This window comes from Scomber scombrus, chromosome 3 (assembly GCF_963691925.1).
Source record: "Scomber scombrus chromosome 3, fScoSco1.1, whole genome shotgun sequence".
NCBI lineage: Eukaryota > Metazoa > Chordata > Actinopteri > Scombriformes > Scombridae > Scomber > Scomber scombrus.
In genome coordinates, this window is record NC_084972.1 from 16,771,740 (window position 1) to 16,788,892 (window position 17,153).

A 17,153-nucleotide genomic window follows, 5' to 3' on the forward strand; every position below is an offset into this window, starting at 1 on the left:
TACTGCGACGTATTTGCCGGTGCAACAGACCATTTGAGCAGTGTATAATTACAAAAGAGATTTAAATAAAATGCATTGAATATGTTTGGACTGCTAAAAATTGGGCAGCACTGACATTAATTTTTTGAGAGACATTTGGCATATAACAAGAGACAGATGAACAAATAAAACAGGGACAAAGGATTAAACAAGAAAAGTGGAGCACATTCTGGAGGTGTCAGTCTGGAGGTAGTATTATCAAAGGCCTTATGAGTTTTAAACAGAAATGGGTGAAGTAATCCCTGCTGCAGCTTGCAGGCAGCTGGAGTCCAATGAGGTCTAGGCTTGCTGCTTTCTCTGGATTTCCATTTCAGAGCAGCAGTGCGTCCCTGAGGATCAGAGTGATAACCACCTCTCACCTGTTACCAGCAGCCTCTAACAATTACCTTATGCTCTCCCTGTCATTACACTGCTACATTATAACAATGTGGCCAAAAAAATGGGGCACTCAGAGATGAGGGTCACTGAGGTAATTAAGACCTGGGGAGAGGTTGGCTGTGTTGTTACAGATTAGTGATGCGACCGGTCGTAAAAGTGAAAACTGCTGGTTAAAGAAAACAATATTTTCTCTATTAACAACTGTAGCTACTCTCTGTGGAGGCCTTCTCTAAGGCTACTGCTATGACACGTAGAATGATGACATATTGATATAATATGAGAAAAACAAAACCAGAGACCAAAAAACAGCATTGAAAAACTTTTAACCCATTAAAGCATAGCGAAGAGCATGGTGTTGGTGGGTTAGAAATAGAGAAAAAAAAGTAACTACTAAAGTAACTGATAAAACTGCATATGTGGGCAGCATGGGCAATTTATAATTTTGGAGCAATCTGTAGGAATATTATATAATATTGTATTAAGATTAACCTCTGGTCTAAATACATGATAAGGGACAAGGGCCCTCTACAACTATAATACATGATTGAGATTTACTGCAAGTTACTTTTCAGATCGTGATATAGTGTGGTAAATCAATACAATCCCACATATGTTGCTTGTTACATATTCTAAAGCTTTAAGCTTTGTAGGATTTTTGTGTAAAACTCTTGAGGTAAGAGTGCAATAAATTCAGTTTTTAAACTCACACTGGTTGGAATTTTTTTCCATCCACAATAGGGGAGACGTGTAACAAGCAGGAAAACCTGCTGTTCATAATATTGTGGCGTACTACTGTTTGTGATGGACTGATGCCAGTGTCTATGTATGTATTGGGCTTTAAGTGACATTTCCAATCCACACAGAGCTGCCACAGATGTTGAGTAGCAAAAATGTTAACATCTCTAAACACATTACACCATATATTTTCCTCCCTGCACCACATGCAACACCAAAGACATGCTGTTAAAGATGATGTGTCTTTGTAAATTGAAACTTTGTGTTGTGGTTTCTGTGTGTCTGGTAGTCGCATTTCATTTTGAAACACAATGATCCAAAAAATAACCTTGATCTTAGCTTATGTTATTAAGCCACTCACTAAGCTGCAGAGTCATTGAGCTGGTACTCTCGGGCCCGTGTGAAGCAGCCCTGGACGCCGCCATCGGCCCACAGTCGTTGGATGACGTTGGACAGGTCCTCTGGCAGGATGCCCTGCTCCTCAGCTGCTGCTGACAGGGCAAACAGTTGACGGGCATCGTCCTGACAAGATAAAACGTTTATTAATCCACATTATTTTTCTTTACAAGGCAAAGCTGATAACAAAAATGAGTGCAGGATCAAGATAAAGGTTTTCTTTCCACATGGTCAGCAATCCATTTGTCTCTTGCTGGGTCCAGTACTGATCAACCTGTGTGCAATTTTTTACTATAAAGTCTATAATATTGACAGTTCAGAATAACCTCAGTCAATTTCATCTGTATGATTTTTATGCAAGTACAATATTCCAGATTGTAACATTGTTTTGTTTATTGCATGTTCTTGTCTATTGTAATATTGCATAAATGAACCCTCATAGCAAACTGTGACTGAGGCTTTTTGATCACCACCAGTAACAAGGAAAACAGACAAACAGAGAAGAGATTCATTAGGCTGGTAACTTGTCTAGTTAACATGAATCTGCGAGCTAGCTTTCCAATATACAAACTGTAGATTGCTGTCAGTGCACAAATCCAGTGTGTGCTTTTGATAATTGGTGCTTTTAAAAAAGCAGCTGTCTCAATCAGCTTTACTTTGAAATTGCAGATAAGAGGTGCACCTACTGTGAAATAGCTGGTTCTACAAGGAAAAGAAAATCAGCATTTTTCTTTCCATGTCATGTAATTTGAAGTTCCTGCAGTCCTATTGACTCCATACTGGTCTGATTGACATATTTTACTGTCAGCAGTTGTAAAATCTGATTGGTTGAAAAAGCATGAGTTAAATGCAAAGGCAGTAAACCAAAAAGTGATCCATCATTGGTCCAATTAGGCCAGTTATACTATTCCTCAATCAAATGGCCAACGCTGATGTGTCAGTGGCCCATCACACAGTTCCATCAAAATTGCCCTGTAATGACTTCATCTATTAAGGTGCAGCAACCTGGAAAAACTGATGCATCAAATGGCAGACAAGTCAATTAAACAGAAAACATGAAAAACCAAAAACACTGCGGAGGGAAATTGACTTATGTTTTTATCTGAAGCATTTACTTCTTGTGTCCCCTCCATGTACAACAACCTTTCCATTCTCTGTTTTAACTATTTTAGCCATGGCATAGCCCTATATAGCCCTGATCGCACCCTTCATGTTTGACATTGAACAAGAGGTTACATAACCATTTAATGTTAACTATTGACTGAAGACTTCTATGTATTGGTTAACCATTGTCCAGTCCCCCACTCCATCTCATATGTAGGTCACAGTAAGTTAGCAGCTTTTTACTTTTTACCGTTTACCAAATGCTAGTAATTCAATCCTGTGAGAGAATGTAAAATACTGTCTGATGCCTTTACTCTCCTTGAACAACCCACAGAACAGGCCTTCAGTCCAGCTGAATATATTCAGAATTAAAGCACATCAACAACTAAAACCATTACATGATATAGTCATAAAATCTTCTGATGTGTTTAAAAATGGATCACAGGAGAAATGATACATTTTCTGTAGAAATCCAACATGACATATTTTGCTAAGTGCACAGCACTAGCAGAGGTATGCACTGTACCAAGAGTTTGCACTCCATGTCATGCTTGGCCCACATTGATGGCAGCTTGTTCCTCATGTATAAATCAAGAGATAAGACGAACAAGTTCAGCTGCACACTGACATTTGAAAATTGCTGAATGTTGACTGTATCACTTCTCACTGTGAGAAGAATATTTTCAATTTAATAGAAATCGGTGAAATGTTGCAGGATAATCAAAGCTCTTTTTAGGCCATTACAGTGGGGGAAGGTGTAACCCAAATAAACAACATTCATGAAACACTGCAATCTGTCCTGCAGAAGCCATCATGCAGAGCTAGCTACCTTAACCAAAGCCAATCCTGACATTAACCAGCAGGCAAAAAGCTCTTTCCACATTGAAAAAAGTGTTTATCCAACTTCTCTGGAGAATGCAGAAGAGACTATGTTTATTTATGTTATTTATCTAACTTATGTGCACTTGTTACATTTCAGCTTCAGAGTGGCGCTACTCTCCTGTGCTCTCTGCTGTGGTTCACTGTGGGTGGTGCTGAGCCCTCCGTGTGTGTGCTGCACACACAACGCAGCAGAGGAGGCACAGTGAACAAGGTGAAGTACTTGAATTGATGATAACTAAACTGACAACTACACGTTATATTACTCTAAGTGCACTAAAAGCTTTGTGAGTAAAAAGCCAAGAAGAGTTATTTATGAATGTAATCTGTGCACAAGATGGGTAGATTTCAAATGATGAATAATATTGAATATTAAGTGTAATACATAATATTACAATACAATACAATAATACTGAGTGTGATTTGTGTCACAACCAAATAAATGATTGTGAATAATAATAATAATTTTTATCGTCACATGATATATATTGTCATATCACACAGCCCTAGTTACCAAAAATAAATGTCATTGTCCTCAATGTGTAGAGACTGGCATATCATACATATTTTAGTAGCATGTTACCTACCATATGAATTCATCAATTATACCCGACACACTGCTGCTTTAGTACTTATTCTGATTTTGATAAATTGTGAGTCTAGTGAACCACAGTACAGCTGTCTTCTTTTCTCTGCTTTTTCATTAAGTCAAACATAATCTATTTAAATGTACTTTGAGGGAGTTCGCCGACTGCTTCATCCTCTATAATTTAGGATAAGTACTTAGAAATATCAAATGATATTTGAGAATTGAATATGTGAATCACATTTGTGAGAGGACGGCTCAATAGAAAAAAAAGGAATGTTATTTTCTCATGAGTAATTTTATTTCTGTGATTTGATCATCTCCTGAAGCGCTGCCCTGTTGAAAGGCAGGTCTTTAGTGTTTCTTTGAACAACACACAGGGACAGAACATACATGGCTCTGCAGGAGTCCGTATTAAGCATCTGCTACCCAGAGCTGATTTCCTCGTACAAACTGTCACACTTCACTTGACAGAAATTCTTGAGCTGCATAATTTCTGCTGCCTCAAATCCCCAGGGCTAGACATGGGTGTTTAAGATAGAGGTGGAGTGGAGGCTGAGGTGGTGATTAATAGAAGTTATATTAGTGAACAGAGTGCAGCAGCTATATTACACTATACTTAAGCCAGTTCCCTGAGGGTTTGTCACTGCCTTTAACAGCTTTCTGTTATTAAACAATAGGTTAGTTTCAAACATTACGGCCACATCTGTATTTAAAGGTGTAATATGAGGAATTATTTTGCATAGTTGAAAATGTACTTTAGCTGGCATGTCTTTTGATTTTTTGAGTCGCTGCAATTGTTTTGTATTCCCAATGTCATTTAATTCATTTCTTTCTTCTGCAGTGTGGACTTTATTGTTGGAGACCTACCGCTCTAGCAGGTTCCTCATATTCAATCTTGAGGTTGCCCATGGCTTTGATGATGGCCATGATGGACTGGATTGTGTTGCTGTAGACAACTGCTCTGTACTGCTTGCACTCATCCTCTGAGTATCCATCCTCATGGATAATCCTGAAAACAGAGACATGAGGGAGGGAGCGTAAAAAAGTGTAATTTATGCTAAAATCACAACATGACAATAAAACATAACACTGACATTATTACTGCATGAAATGTTGGTGAAAATTGTGTTAGTCACACAATACTGTGTTTTGCTTGGTTGATAATGCAACATAAAGATTACTTCTATCATTGTGGAAACTGTGTTCCCCTTTTTCTTTTTTTTTCACAATAAATCTGTTGTATTTCATTGATATTATATCAGGTTGATAAAGAGTTATCTAGTCTTGCATATGTGTGATCACAAATTACAACACTGCTGGACTGAGGTAGTGGGAGAACCACAAGAAAGAAGCATGTGATGGAGAAAGCACAAGGCTGAGAAAGGAACTGCTGGGCTGAGAACCAAACAGAATCATCTCCCTGGCCGTCACAGACCAGAGACCAGAGCTACATAGCCAGAATGCTCATTGGTCGTGTGATGTGCTAAATAGGACCTCATTAAAATGCAAGTGAGCTCACTGTGAAACACAGACATAGCCAAAAGGACTGAAAGCCCCCACTGTTTCCCCCTTACTCTATGATACCTTAAATAATTCAATAAAATGTCTTTGATTCACTCGACTGTGAGGCACTTTGCAAACTTTGTTTTGCTGTTCAAATAGTTACTTTATCAAAATTCAACATTAGACTGGCAAATGTAGACCAGGTGTGGTTGAAGAAAAAATGTTGCCTAGCTCTTTGCATAATATCAGGAAGTTGTACTTCCTGCACTTTAACACCTTGTCTAAATACAGATTTATCTGATTTGAATGTAAGACTGCAACTATTTCTTCTATTGTTTGGATTATTTTCCTTTTTGAATCTATTAATTGTTTGTTCTATAAAATGTCTAAAAGTTGTGAAAAATCTTATTTTCAATTTACTACAGGTGATTTATTCCTTTGATCAACAGTCTAATCTTAGCTTTAATGATCAAACAATCACCAAATTGTTGCATAACTATTTTGTCAATCGACTAATAGTTTGATAATTTTTGCCCTTTTAGAGTCTGTTTTGAGTCTTCTACAAAATATTCTGTGACAGATTAATTGTTAACACATCTACAACTAAGAGGCACTCATAAAGCACAAACATGACGGACACATTTTTGGAGAACACCTAAATACAGGGAATTTTAGAGATTTGTAACAGAATGATTTATGTAACATTAAAAATAAATGAAACTCAGAATTTGGCAATCTTTTATAGCAAAACAATACAATCAGATATTTTACACAACATAAAATTAGGTTAAATCTGCAAGTGTTGTACTGTAACGTGGTAATGTTTTGCATAAAAACTAAAGATGTTGGTTACCATGGCTACATGACACATGCTTGACCAAAGAATTCAGGGAAGAAGAATTTAGCTCCTACACCTCACAGGTCTGAGTTCTGAACCAAAATTAAAAGAACTTCATGAATGACCAGATGAAGGCACTATCCTCAACATATTTGACTGAAATTTGTTAAGTCATTTGAGATATGCTTTAAGCCATTAGACAAACCGAACTGAGAACTCAAGGGTGGTTATAATATTGTATGGACTTTGTGTGCTCCCTCTTTGTCATTTAAATATTTCATTACTGCTGTGTTAAAAATAACTTACAAGTCGAGTGTGTTTCAACAGATTTCTAAAACTGGATTAAAACTGATATCCTGTCATTAATGCTGCCATTTCCTGTGGCTGTCAGATCTTTTCCTACAAGCATAATTATCTTTTTTTTGTCATAACTTGTAAGTCTAGTATCAACCAGAGGAAATGTTCTTATGAAACTAGATTCAATGAAACCCCATCATTAATGCTTTAGTTTCCTATGACTCTCAAACACTTTTGAAAGCATTATCTTTTTGATAACATTGTGGAAAGAAAATTCTGCACTTTCTCACTGAATTTCTGAAATCTACCATTTGTTCATCTTACAAAAACGACACCCAAAGAAAAATATTGTTCATAGAACTTTGCCTTTGAGTCTAATTTGGGGTTAAGGACAAACTCAAATGTGGTCACACACAGTAAGTTATGTTTGTTCTCTATTTTTAAGCAGCCAAAAGAATTCACTCCCACTCCTTTATGAGAAAAGACAAGGCAACAGTGTTGTTAGTTTTCACTGCAGTGTCAGTATTCATGACACATTTTGACCCATCTTAGCAGGGAAATTACAGGTGTAATTAACAGCATCCAACAACAGCATTCCAATAAGGTTTACCAGTTCCAGGGCCCTGCATCATTAATGTCATTATCGTCATTAATCATGATCTGCCGAGTCAAGATATCTTCTATGAGTTCTATGTACACCTGTACATTGTATGCGCACATGTATGTGGCTGAGTGGATATGCATGCTTTTGCTGTACAGGACCACTGTGTAAGATTTAGTGGCATCTGGCAGTAACATTGCAGGCTACAAAACTTACAAAAAACACAAAAGGCCCTCTCTAGAACCAGTGTTTGGGGTTTGTCCATTCTGGGCAACATAGTGGGCTCCATGAAAGAGGACGACCCGCTCCCACTGTACATTTAAAGGGCTAATTTTAAGGTACTTAAAACACAATGATTCTTATTTTCAGGTGATTATACACTAATGAAAACATACTTATGAATATTATATTCCCTGTCTGCCAAGTCTGTTCCACAAGATGCCATTAAATTCTACACACTGCACCTTTAAAAGCAAACATAATGTGTACAGGTGTTTGTTGACATGTACGAGGATTTTAGAAAACGATGTATCTTCAGAGTGATTTGTAAAATTGCTTCAGTGAATGCACAGCCACTTGACAGGGCTACTGGGAACTTAATGGCATTCATAAGCATCAGCTGTGGCGATTCATCAGATTACAATAAGCACAACAGGAGTTATACACTAATTTTGAAGTTGTAGGCCAATTTTGGATCGCACATATGCAAAAAAGAAAAAGAAAAAAAAAAAAGAACAGGATTTTTACGGAATTAGATGTCACCAGCAGGTAACCAGATAGATAATATTCTATGCAGCAAATGCACACCCCAATTGATTTCATCAATTACTTAATGATTGTTCCTCCCTTCTGTAAAGCTGATGATAAATGTGAGTTCTGCATTGTCTGCTAATGGCCTACATCCAGCTTGCTGGCTCTGTGCCAAGCTAACTGGGCCAAACTCAATATGTTACTCACTGTATCAGCAGGCAAGAAGATTGCATTTTATTTGAGGAGGGACATCCTCAAATGCAGTATAGAGGAAGATACAGCTTACCTGTGTGTGTGTGTGTGTGTGTGTGTGTGTGTGTGTGTGTGTGTGTGTGTGTGTGTGTGTGTGTGTGTGTGTGTGTGTGTGTGTGTGTGTGTGTGTGTGTGTGTGTGTGTGTGTGTGTGTGTGTGTGTGTGTGTGTGTGTGTGTGTCAGATAGAGTAGAAAAGGATATTTCCTAATAGATATACACTGGATGACTACATTCAGCAACTGCTTCACTTGATTTTGTATGGGGAGTACAAGGGTAATATGATTTTTAAATCCACATTTATTCCTTTGTACATGTACACATTAGGGTTAAAAATTAAAATAGCTACATCTTGATAGGTGAGGTGAGAAAACTGTTGTGGACTACCAAGTAAACCCTTCCTGCTTATGGACCAGTCTGGTTAATTTCCTGTCTTCCTGTCTTGGCATTTTAAGTGAGAGAACAGCAATAAACAGTTGAGGGCACATCCTTGATAGTTTTCCTTAGGTTTAATAGACTTTAACAGCCTTGATTTGTCTTATTAGATTTTAATCTTATTAGAGTTTGTATCTTATTAAATCTAATTAGAGTCACTCTTTTTCTCTCTATCTCTCTCTGGGAAACACTGAGTGATCCTCAAATAAATATTTGGAAACTTTATACATTAACTCGGGGTGTTAAATCATTTATTAATTTGTCACTATGAGAGGAAAAGCAAAAACAATGAGCAGCCACTCACTTCATCTGCTTCACAATGGTGCTCTTCCCTGACTCTCCAGCACCTGCAGAGAGAACAAAAACAGGCAGAGGTTAAAAATATGCTCCCGTTAGCTGAGAAATGTAAACAGACAGCCAGTGAGGCCGCCTCACATCTGGGCCGTTGTCTCGCTTCCCCTCCCTTTACCTCCCAGTCTCGGTTTCAGCTCAGCAATAGAGCCCATCTCTCATTTTCATCCTGGACCAGTCTCATACTCTCTCTCCCTGTACATTCGTACAGGAGTCCTGAGTCAGTTCTGTCTGAATTCAATTGGTAATAGAGTGGTGTCTTAATTTTTCAGTGGAAACATCTCAGCCAGTCTCTCAGCTTTAGAAAGGAACACAAACCACCTGCTATCCTATATTCCCACCTTTCTTATTCAAGATAAGTTACTTTATCATTGTTAACGTTTTAATGGCAACGTCTTGCACTGACAGGATATGGGCTTTTCTTATCCACTGCTATGTTTATTCGAACAGCCCGAGGCGACCAGAGAGAGCTCAGCTGCCACAAGGAATCTAACACTACACACACATAAGACACACACACACACACCCAGGGGTGCCTGTCAGTGCACTCTCTACTCGTACTCGCCTGGGGTGAAGTCTTTCTGGGATGACCCTCAAAATACACTACTACACAGCATGCACATGCACAGTGAAGCCCTCGGGTAGAAATGGGCCAAGACAGTTTTCACAGACAGCTGTCAGCCCTGCCTTCTCTGTGGTATATGAACTCAGACTGAGCAATAGAGAGCAGAACATGCAGTTTGCCTTGAAATGAAGCTGATTTTAACAAACTGATTTTGGCAGTATCAAACATGTCATCATTTATCTTGTTGCAAATTTAGTTGCAGGAGTCATAAAGACTGTCACACAACAAAGCCAAAGGAGAATAGAAAAGCAGTAGTTTGAAAATATCATAATAAGGATTTAGGTTCCCCTTTTTTATTTATTTTTTTTTCTTTTTCTATTTTTTACTTATTTATTTTTTATATAATTTTTATGCACATTTGTTTTGGTTTTTCTTGCACCTTATTGAAGTGCAAGGTTACACTATCACTATTATTATTATTTTTGATTTAGTTGTTACAGTCAATTTTTGTACTGTCTCTATTGTCATTAATGAGTCATGTTTCTTGGTTGTAACTTGTATTCTTTAAATAAACATTTGATCACAAAAAAAAAAATAAGGATTTAGGTTCCATCAGAGACTGCATTATTTTAAAACTTAATAAATGACCGTCGTGAGTGGGAGGGTTACTTGCCCCAATTCCTGATACATTTTCATATCAATATTAGAGAGCAAATTCTGCTTCATATTGTGATTATGGTCTGATGATCTATTATCTATCAGTGTTTTTTTAAACTGAAGTATTTTCTTTGTCCATAATCAAAATTGAGAGCATTAATGTATTATAGTAATGTTAGAAGGCAGAACAAAACTCAAATCTATCTCTGAATTTGTTGTACATCATGCTGCCGCAGCCTTTACATTGACCTGACCGTATTCCTGTCAGTATTAAATTCTGACTTGTAACTAGGTGTGCCCTGGTAAGATTGCTGTTGTGACTTTTATGGAAAAGTGGCTTGGGCACTTATTCAGACATCAGACCAAAATTCCTAATTTCCCATCAGATCAGTGTAAAGGCGTAGCCTGGCTAACACCAGACCGTGTCTCAATCTCATGTGAGATTGAGGTAGGGTCTGGCGATGAGCCATTCATTTCCTCGTATTTGAGGCGGGATCAACGAATGTCGATCAAATGCTTCTGTACGCTACTGGACAAACTTACAGCCAATAATATCAACGATAGACAATGACGTATTCAGAGCCTGTAGGGAGCAGCGCAAACACATCCTTTTTATGAATGAAAAATCATCCTTGAACGCAAGTTTTTGTTCTATTTTCAAAGTGAACTTGCCTTCCAATTTATTTAGCACACAATCTACTGCTGCTTCGAACGGTTGCTGCACCTCCGTGGCCGCCATGCTGGATTTAAACAGAGTCGCTCTACGGTCGTCATCGCCTTGAGCCCACCTCCCCATTCGGTGGTTGGTTCCCTATCTCAGGCGAAAATTTTTGTCTAGGTGGCCATGCTAACTTTCTGAGCAAAGTAGAATCTCGCTCGAATGAGAGCATGGGTATACCTAGGCTAGTAAAGACGTGCATGTCTGTGACAGGCACATTATGGCATTCTCCACTTTACATTCACCTTATAGTTTTTAAGTCCCCACTCTCCCCATTAAAAAATGTGCAAATCACATTGTGATGAAGCACTCGTCCATCTGCTATACAGTCTGTGGGCCATATTGTTACGCAGGAGGAAAAAGGAAGAAAGAAATGCTATCTCTGGCTCACTGCATACCTTACAGCGTGAACTGAATCTGTAAACAGATTCCATGCATAAGAAAATGGGAAATAACTGAGCGATTTAATGGAAATAGGCAGTGTGCACCTCATATAAACATTATTATTTTGTCAGAATGCAGATGGAATGCTTAAGTCATGAATAAATCATGTGCCACTACAGACAAGCACTGGTTAAAATTACACTATTGGTTGAAAGCCAAAAGGCTGCGTACCTATAAAATACTACCTCCATGCACTAACTCGGTACAGCCATATCTATCAAAGTACCTGTCAGGTTTTAGAAATCATCAAGGAAACCAATAATTTATATATTTGCATAAATAGCAACACAGTGAGACAGACGTAACTGTTTGTCCCTGGAGCCTCTGTGGCCCAGCCACAGATATGCAAGTCACACAAACTGCCAGAACATACTTTCTAGACCTGTGAGTTTGTGAGTGACCAGGGCCAAGCTAACACACACACACACACACACACACACACACACACACACACACACACACACACACACACACACACACACACACACACACACACACACACACACACACACACACACACACACACACACACACACACACACACACACACACACACACACGAAAGTAGTAAACATGCCCTTTGGAGTTTGTCCAGGGAACTCGAAGCTGCTAACAGTTAGAAATGAGCGGTGAAGTTTGGCACATACCTTGATGCCACTACTGCTTTGATTAACAAATAAGTTGCAGAAGCTCTCTTTACTGTACAATACAAACACCCTGCTCAGTTTTCAAGCATGTGGATAAGGAATCTATCAGTTCAAATGATTTTCCTGCAAAATAGGCATATTCCTCTTTACACATGACAGTAAAATTAATGTGAGAAGACCAGACTCACCCCAAAAAAGATTAAAAATGTCCGGATGCTGCAGTAATCTTTATTATTAGCACTACAGCAACCACAATGTACATACCCGTATGCCGAGGCATAGTACAGTCCTGTGCTGCGCTCTTTGGCTTTAATATTTCATACTTGCCAGCTGGCAGTAAAAGCCTGCAACAACTGTATAAGCACATGTACTTCAATAAGACTATTTGCAGAATTCCTCAAGGACTGGACCCGTTTTGTTTTTATTAATAAAACCTTAGCTGAATGAAACACTCCTTTAGTAAGACAGCTGGGAGTGGGGATATGCTGCAGGATCACAGAGGATGCTTTAGTCTTTGTCGCTGATGTGATAAGAGTGACAATCACTTTTATGATTGGGGCAATAAGCATATGTTGCTGGTGGTTCTGTGAGGAAAAGCTGTGGCCGGACCTTGGGGCCTGATGACAGTGGGATTGATGCTCCACTGATCCTGTCACTATCACACAACATGCTTTGTCTGATCTGTGGCTAATGCTGCATTATCACCATATCTCCCTTTGGACCGTAGAGGCTCAGAGCTGCAGCTGCATGAACACACACATACACACACATACCCTTTCCACTTGGCCTTTTGATAGAAGTACTTTCCAAAAGACTGTTTGGAAAAAATGTGTATGATTCAGCGCTGAAGAGGCAGAGCTTCTCTCTACAGTATAACTGGTGGCCTTGGTGACAGAATACACCATAGTCATCATCAGATTTCACACTGAGCCAAAGTAAAACAAACCAAGTGGTAGCCATGGCCTCTTTTTTCTGTTTGTTCATCACAAACTGTGCACAATATAATCAACCCTTTAAAACTAAAATATAACTAAACTGATCTTTAGCCCTTTGCTGCTGAACTGACATAAACATGGGTGAAAAGTTACAATGAAAGGCACAGTAATGTACTGTATTTAACTAAACTATTGGACTAAGCCACAGAGGGATTGGGCTGTTTGTGCAGCAGGAGAATAAGAAAAGTTGAGTGTACAGGAAATTAAAAATACTGTCCACTGCCTAGCAACTGGGCTGTATGACAGTTGTGGCTGACTATGAATCATGGTAGAAAATGAGAAAAAAAAAGGCAAAGTGTCCACTGAAGTCTCCAAGTTCATATCACTGAGATCAGTTATCTTTTGTATTTCACAATAGCAGCAGATCGCAGATGGGCACAATTGGATGAAGATCTGAGTATCATCCTGGACAACATCAAAACAATTTTATTAGAATCAAAAATTAATATAATAAAGTAGCCAGCTGGACTTAAATTAGTAGTCGGCTGTTTGGCCAGCAGCCGGTGCTTATGGAAAGCTTGATGAGGCTCTTGTCGAAGGATGGCACACAGCATTATTCCCCATTAGAGGTGGCTGCAGCAGCTTCCCAGCAACATCAGTATGCTATTTTATTTAATTTTATTTTTTAAAGAAGACGGGTTTGGAACCAAAACAACTGAAGTTAGATATCCATGGCAGCTTAACCAGCTCAAGATGGTTGTGGTTGATAACAGACCCTTCTGCAGGTGAAGGCTACTTAAGTCCTCACCGCCCCATTGAGGTGAGGTGTACAGGCTGGGGGAGCGAAATGCTTGCAATGCAGTAACGGGCAACACCATATCTATTTTCCCTAAGCTTCACTGATAAAAAAAAAGAAAAGGGTCGCTGGTTCAATCCCCCAGATTAATCTGGGTGGGGAAAAGTAAAGAAGCAGTACTTGTCCCTCCTTCATTACCACCACTGCGGTGCCATCATCAGAGGGGACTGATGTCACTTGGCTTGTTGAATCACATAAGTTTAGCCTGCCTGCACACACCAAACTGATTGGGTGGTCATTATTCCACTGTTTGTGTGTTGGTAGGCACATCAGAGACCCAAATATATACACAGAGAAGTATTAAAAAAAAGTGAGTTTTTCAACACATACAAACAGAAACATGAATCCTAGGTGGCCACAAAAGCTAAAGTGAGCCTATTCTAATTGCAAATAAAGGAAAGAATACATTGATCCCATTGATTTAAGATGTCAAAAACAAAGTGTTTTGTTCCCCTGGAGTACCTGGTGGTTTCATTCATTTAGTTGTTGGAGGGCTGATGAAGGAAATAGTCCCATATGTATTTATAGAAAACACTGATCTTGCGATCTGTACTTCATTAAGACTCAAATGAGCACACTTGTAATTGGGTATTTACCTTTGTTTGGAGAAAAGCAGGCGGCTGCTTAGGGAGTGAAAAATAATTATCATTACTATACCAGGGGAAATCTGTCTGTTTCTACTGTGCAACAAGTTCAGAAACCTAAAAGACCAGACAGACCACAGGTGTGTAAATATTAAAGTCAAACTTAGCAGCTAGTGTTTCAGTGCCAAATCTGAGTTGTGTACATAGATTCAGGAGCCTTTGTGCCACCTTATGCCTCATTTGACTCAATCAGAGAAATGTAATACGTCTAAAATGGCAACACAGAGCTACAACCTGTCATTGTCCATAATGCAGAACTTCTCTGAGGTGGTCCTGTTTTCAGCTAGTACTTTACTTGACATAATAAGCTTGGCGGGACCTCGAAAAACGCCTAAAATCTGCTAAATCAACTCCAATAAAAACTAGTTAAGTTTTCTTTCTTGCAGAAACAGGATCTGAGAGAACAACTGACAAAGCTTTATCAGCGCTCACATTAGACCTTAGATGAAATCTGACATGCGAAGAAGTGTGCCAGCCAGCCCTTCTCTTTTGTGAATTCCTAGCATGCTCACATCATCTCTAGAGTTTCGTTTTTCAGTGAAGCATGATGCAATTGACAAGTCCAGACATAAAAGCAAAAGAGAATAACGATTACTTCCAACTCTTCTGTCAGAAAGGAAGATCAACAATTTAAAATAATTCATGTTATTTCTTTATCTTCCTGCAGTGCCCATTTAATGCATCAGCATCCTGCGAGCAGCCTCATAAAGTTACACGACATCAAGGCTCTGTGTGTGTGAATCAATGTGCATGTGTTTTGAGCAAGTGTGACCCATCCTTGTGGGACTGGGAGCTGGACACAAAGGCTACAGTGTGGGTCCCTGCTAGCTGAGAACACAGGGTCGCTGTTGATGTTTAGGGCCTGGACTATTGCGATCAGTGCTATAGCTCACACTAGTTACTTGCCCCTTTTTAGTCAGCATGACAACTGCCTTGGCAAACCGTGGCAAATCGCTTTATGGCCACTGGCAAGAGAAAATGCCTGAGGGGACATGACTGAAGAAGTTAAATCTTATTACTGATGAGAGGAACATATGTTGAACAATAAAATGATTTAAGATAAACACTTAAAAGCAAATAATGCCTCAAGCCATCTGGGCTCTTAGTCCTGATTATTACATTGTCAGACTCTGTTTTAGGACTACTTATTAATAAAGAAGTGAAATCATTTTTTATTACACTCTTTTTGTTATAGTGCCCCCAAATTTACTCAAAGTTCATTGAAAATGTTATGACAGGAGCTATGGGAGGAAAGCACAAGAAGATTTTCTTTTAAGACAGGCCAGTCCCACCCCTAAATCTATAATGGGCTGGTCTGCTGGTGCTTCCTGTCCCCACTTCAGAGTCAATCTGTTGAATAAATCAATACAAGACCCTCAGTGACAGACTGGCCCATAAATATAAACGATGCGCTGATTTGAAAGTTTAACTATGAAGACAATAGAGGTAAACAGTGGATGAATCAATACTCATGCAGAGTAAAGGAGATTTAACTCGTTTTAATGTGATTTTTCCTGCTTTCGTAAAGTGCTGACAAATACTTGTTACAGTGCAGGTAGGGCTCACTTCTCACAGACTTGAGACTTCTCACAGAGTCCTTTTCTCAGTGTCGGCACCATGAGACACACTGACATTAAAACAAATAACACATTGAGACGCTTGAATTCTTATAATCTCCCCACTAATATATAATATACTACATATGCTGGGGAAAGCTGGTGTTAAAGCGAAGATGAGTTACTGAAATGATATCGGAAACGATGGGAATTTAAGGAAACAGAGGTATAGTAGAGAAGAAAGGGAAAGGGTTAGTTTAAAATGGGAAAAACTGGGCAACTCTAGCCTGAAGCAAGATCCACTGAGATAGATAAGGAAGAAGGGAGATATTATCACTATACTGAGCTTTCTAAACACACAGAGATTCTATAATCTAATAGATTTTAATTTTCATAATTTCTCAGACTCTTCCTCAAACTGTCCTCGGCCACCTACACACCAACCATGAGCGTCCCGATGCCGCCTGTTCTCCAATCTACGTGTTGCCAATGTGCCAATGCTACATGTGCCAATCCAGACTTGAGACCAGAGGCCCTCAGAGACACATGTGCCACTTCCTATTCTCAGATCCAATCAAGGAGGAAATGGAAGCAGCTTGCATGAACACGTGCACATAAGTGAACGCAAGAACACGCACGCACACACACACATAGACAAACACATATCTGCCGTTTTGAAAGTCAGGGACGGAGAGATTCAGTCTCCTCCAACAGATGGCTACCATGCCTCGGGCAAAGAGCGAGTCTGGACAGCACACTGACAACTGCTGCCAAAGCAGCAAGGGATGAGAGGCGAGAAGACCAAATCTACTCTCTCTATGTATCCTGAGTGAATGTGAAGCATGACTGAGAAATGTCACACAAGGCGTTTGATGACAATTCTGTGTCTGGATGCAAATTTCCTTAACCAATGGCCAGCCACTGTAACAGATAATCCATGAATCATTCAAAGCTTCTAAAACACAGAATGTATGTGTTTCCTCAAT

At 39.2% G+C, this 17,153-nt stretch overlaps 1 protein-coding gene across 1 annotated transcript in view; it reads right to left on the reverse strand.

Annotated features, from left to right (window-relative positions):
- Nucleotides 1–17,153, reverse strand: part of LOC134005219 (guanine nucleotide-binding protein G(i) subunit alpha-2) — a 60,857-nt gene that overhangs the window by 7,423 nt on the left and 36,281 nt on the right. The window contains exons 2-4 of the mRNA XM_062444266.1: nt 9,099–9,141; nt 4,988–5,129; nt 1,514–1,674 (exon numbers count right to left, since the gene is read on the reverse strand). Coding sequence (XP_062300250.1) covers nt 1,514–1,674; nt 4,988–5,129; nt 9,099–9,141 — 346 coding nt within the window. The remainder of the gene's footprint in view (nt 1–1,513; nt 1,675–4,987; nt 5,130–9,098; nt 9,142–17,153) is intronic.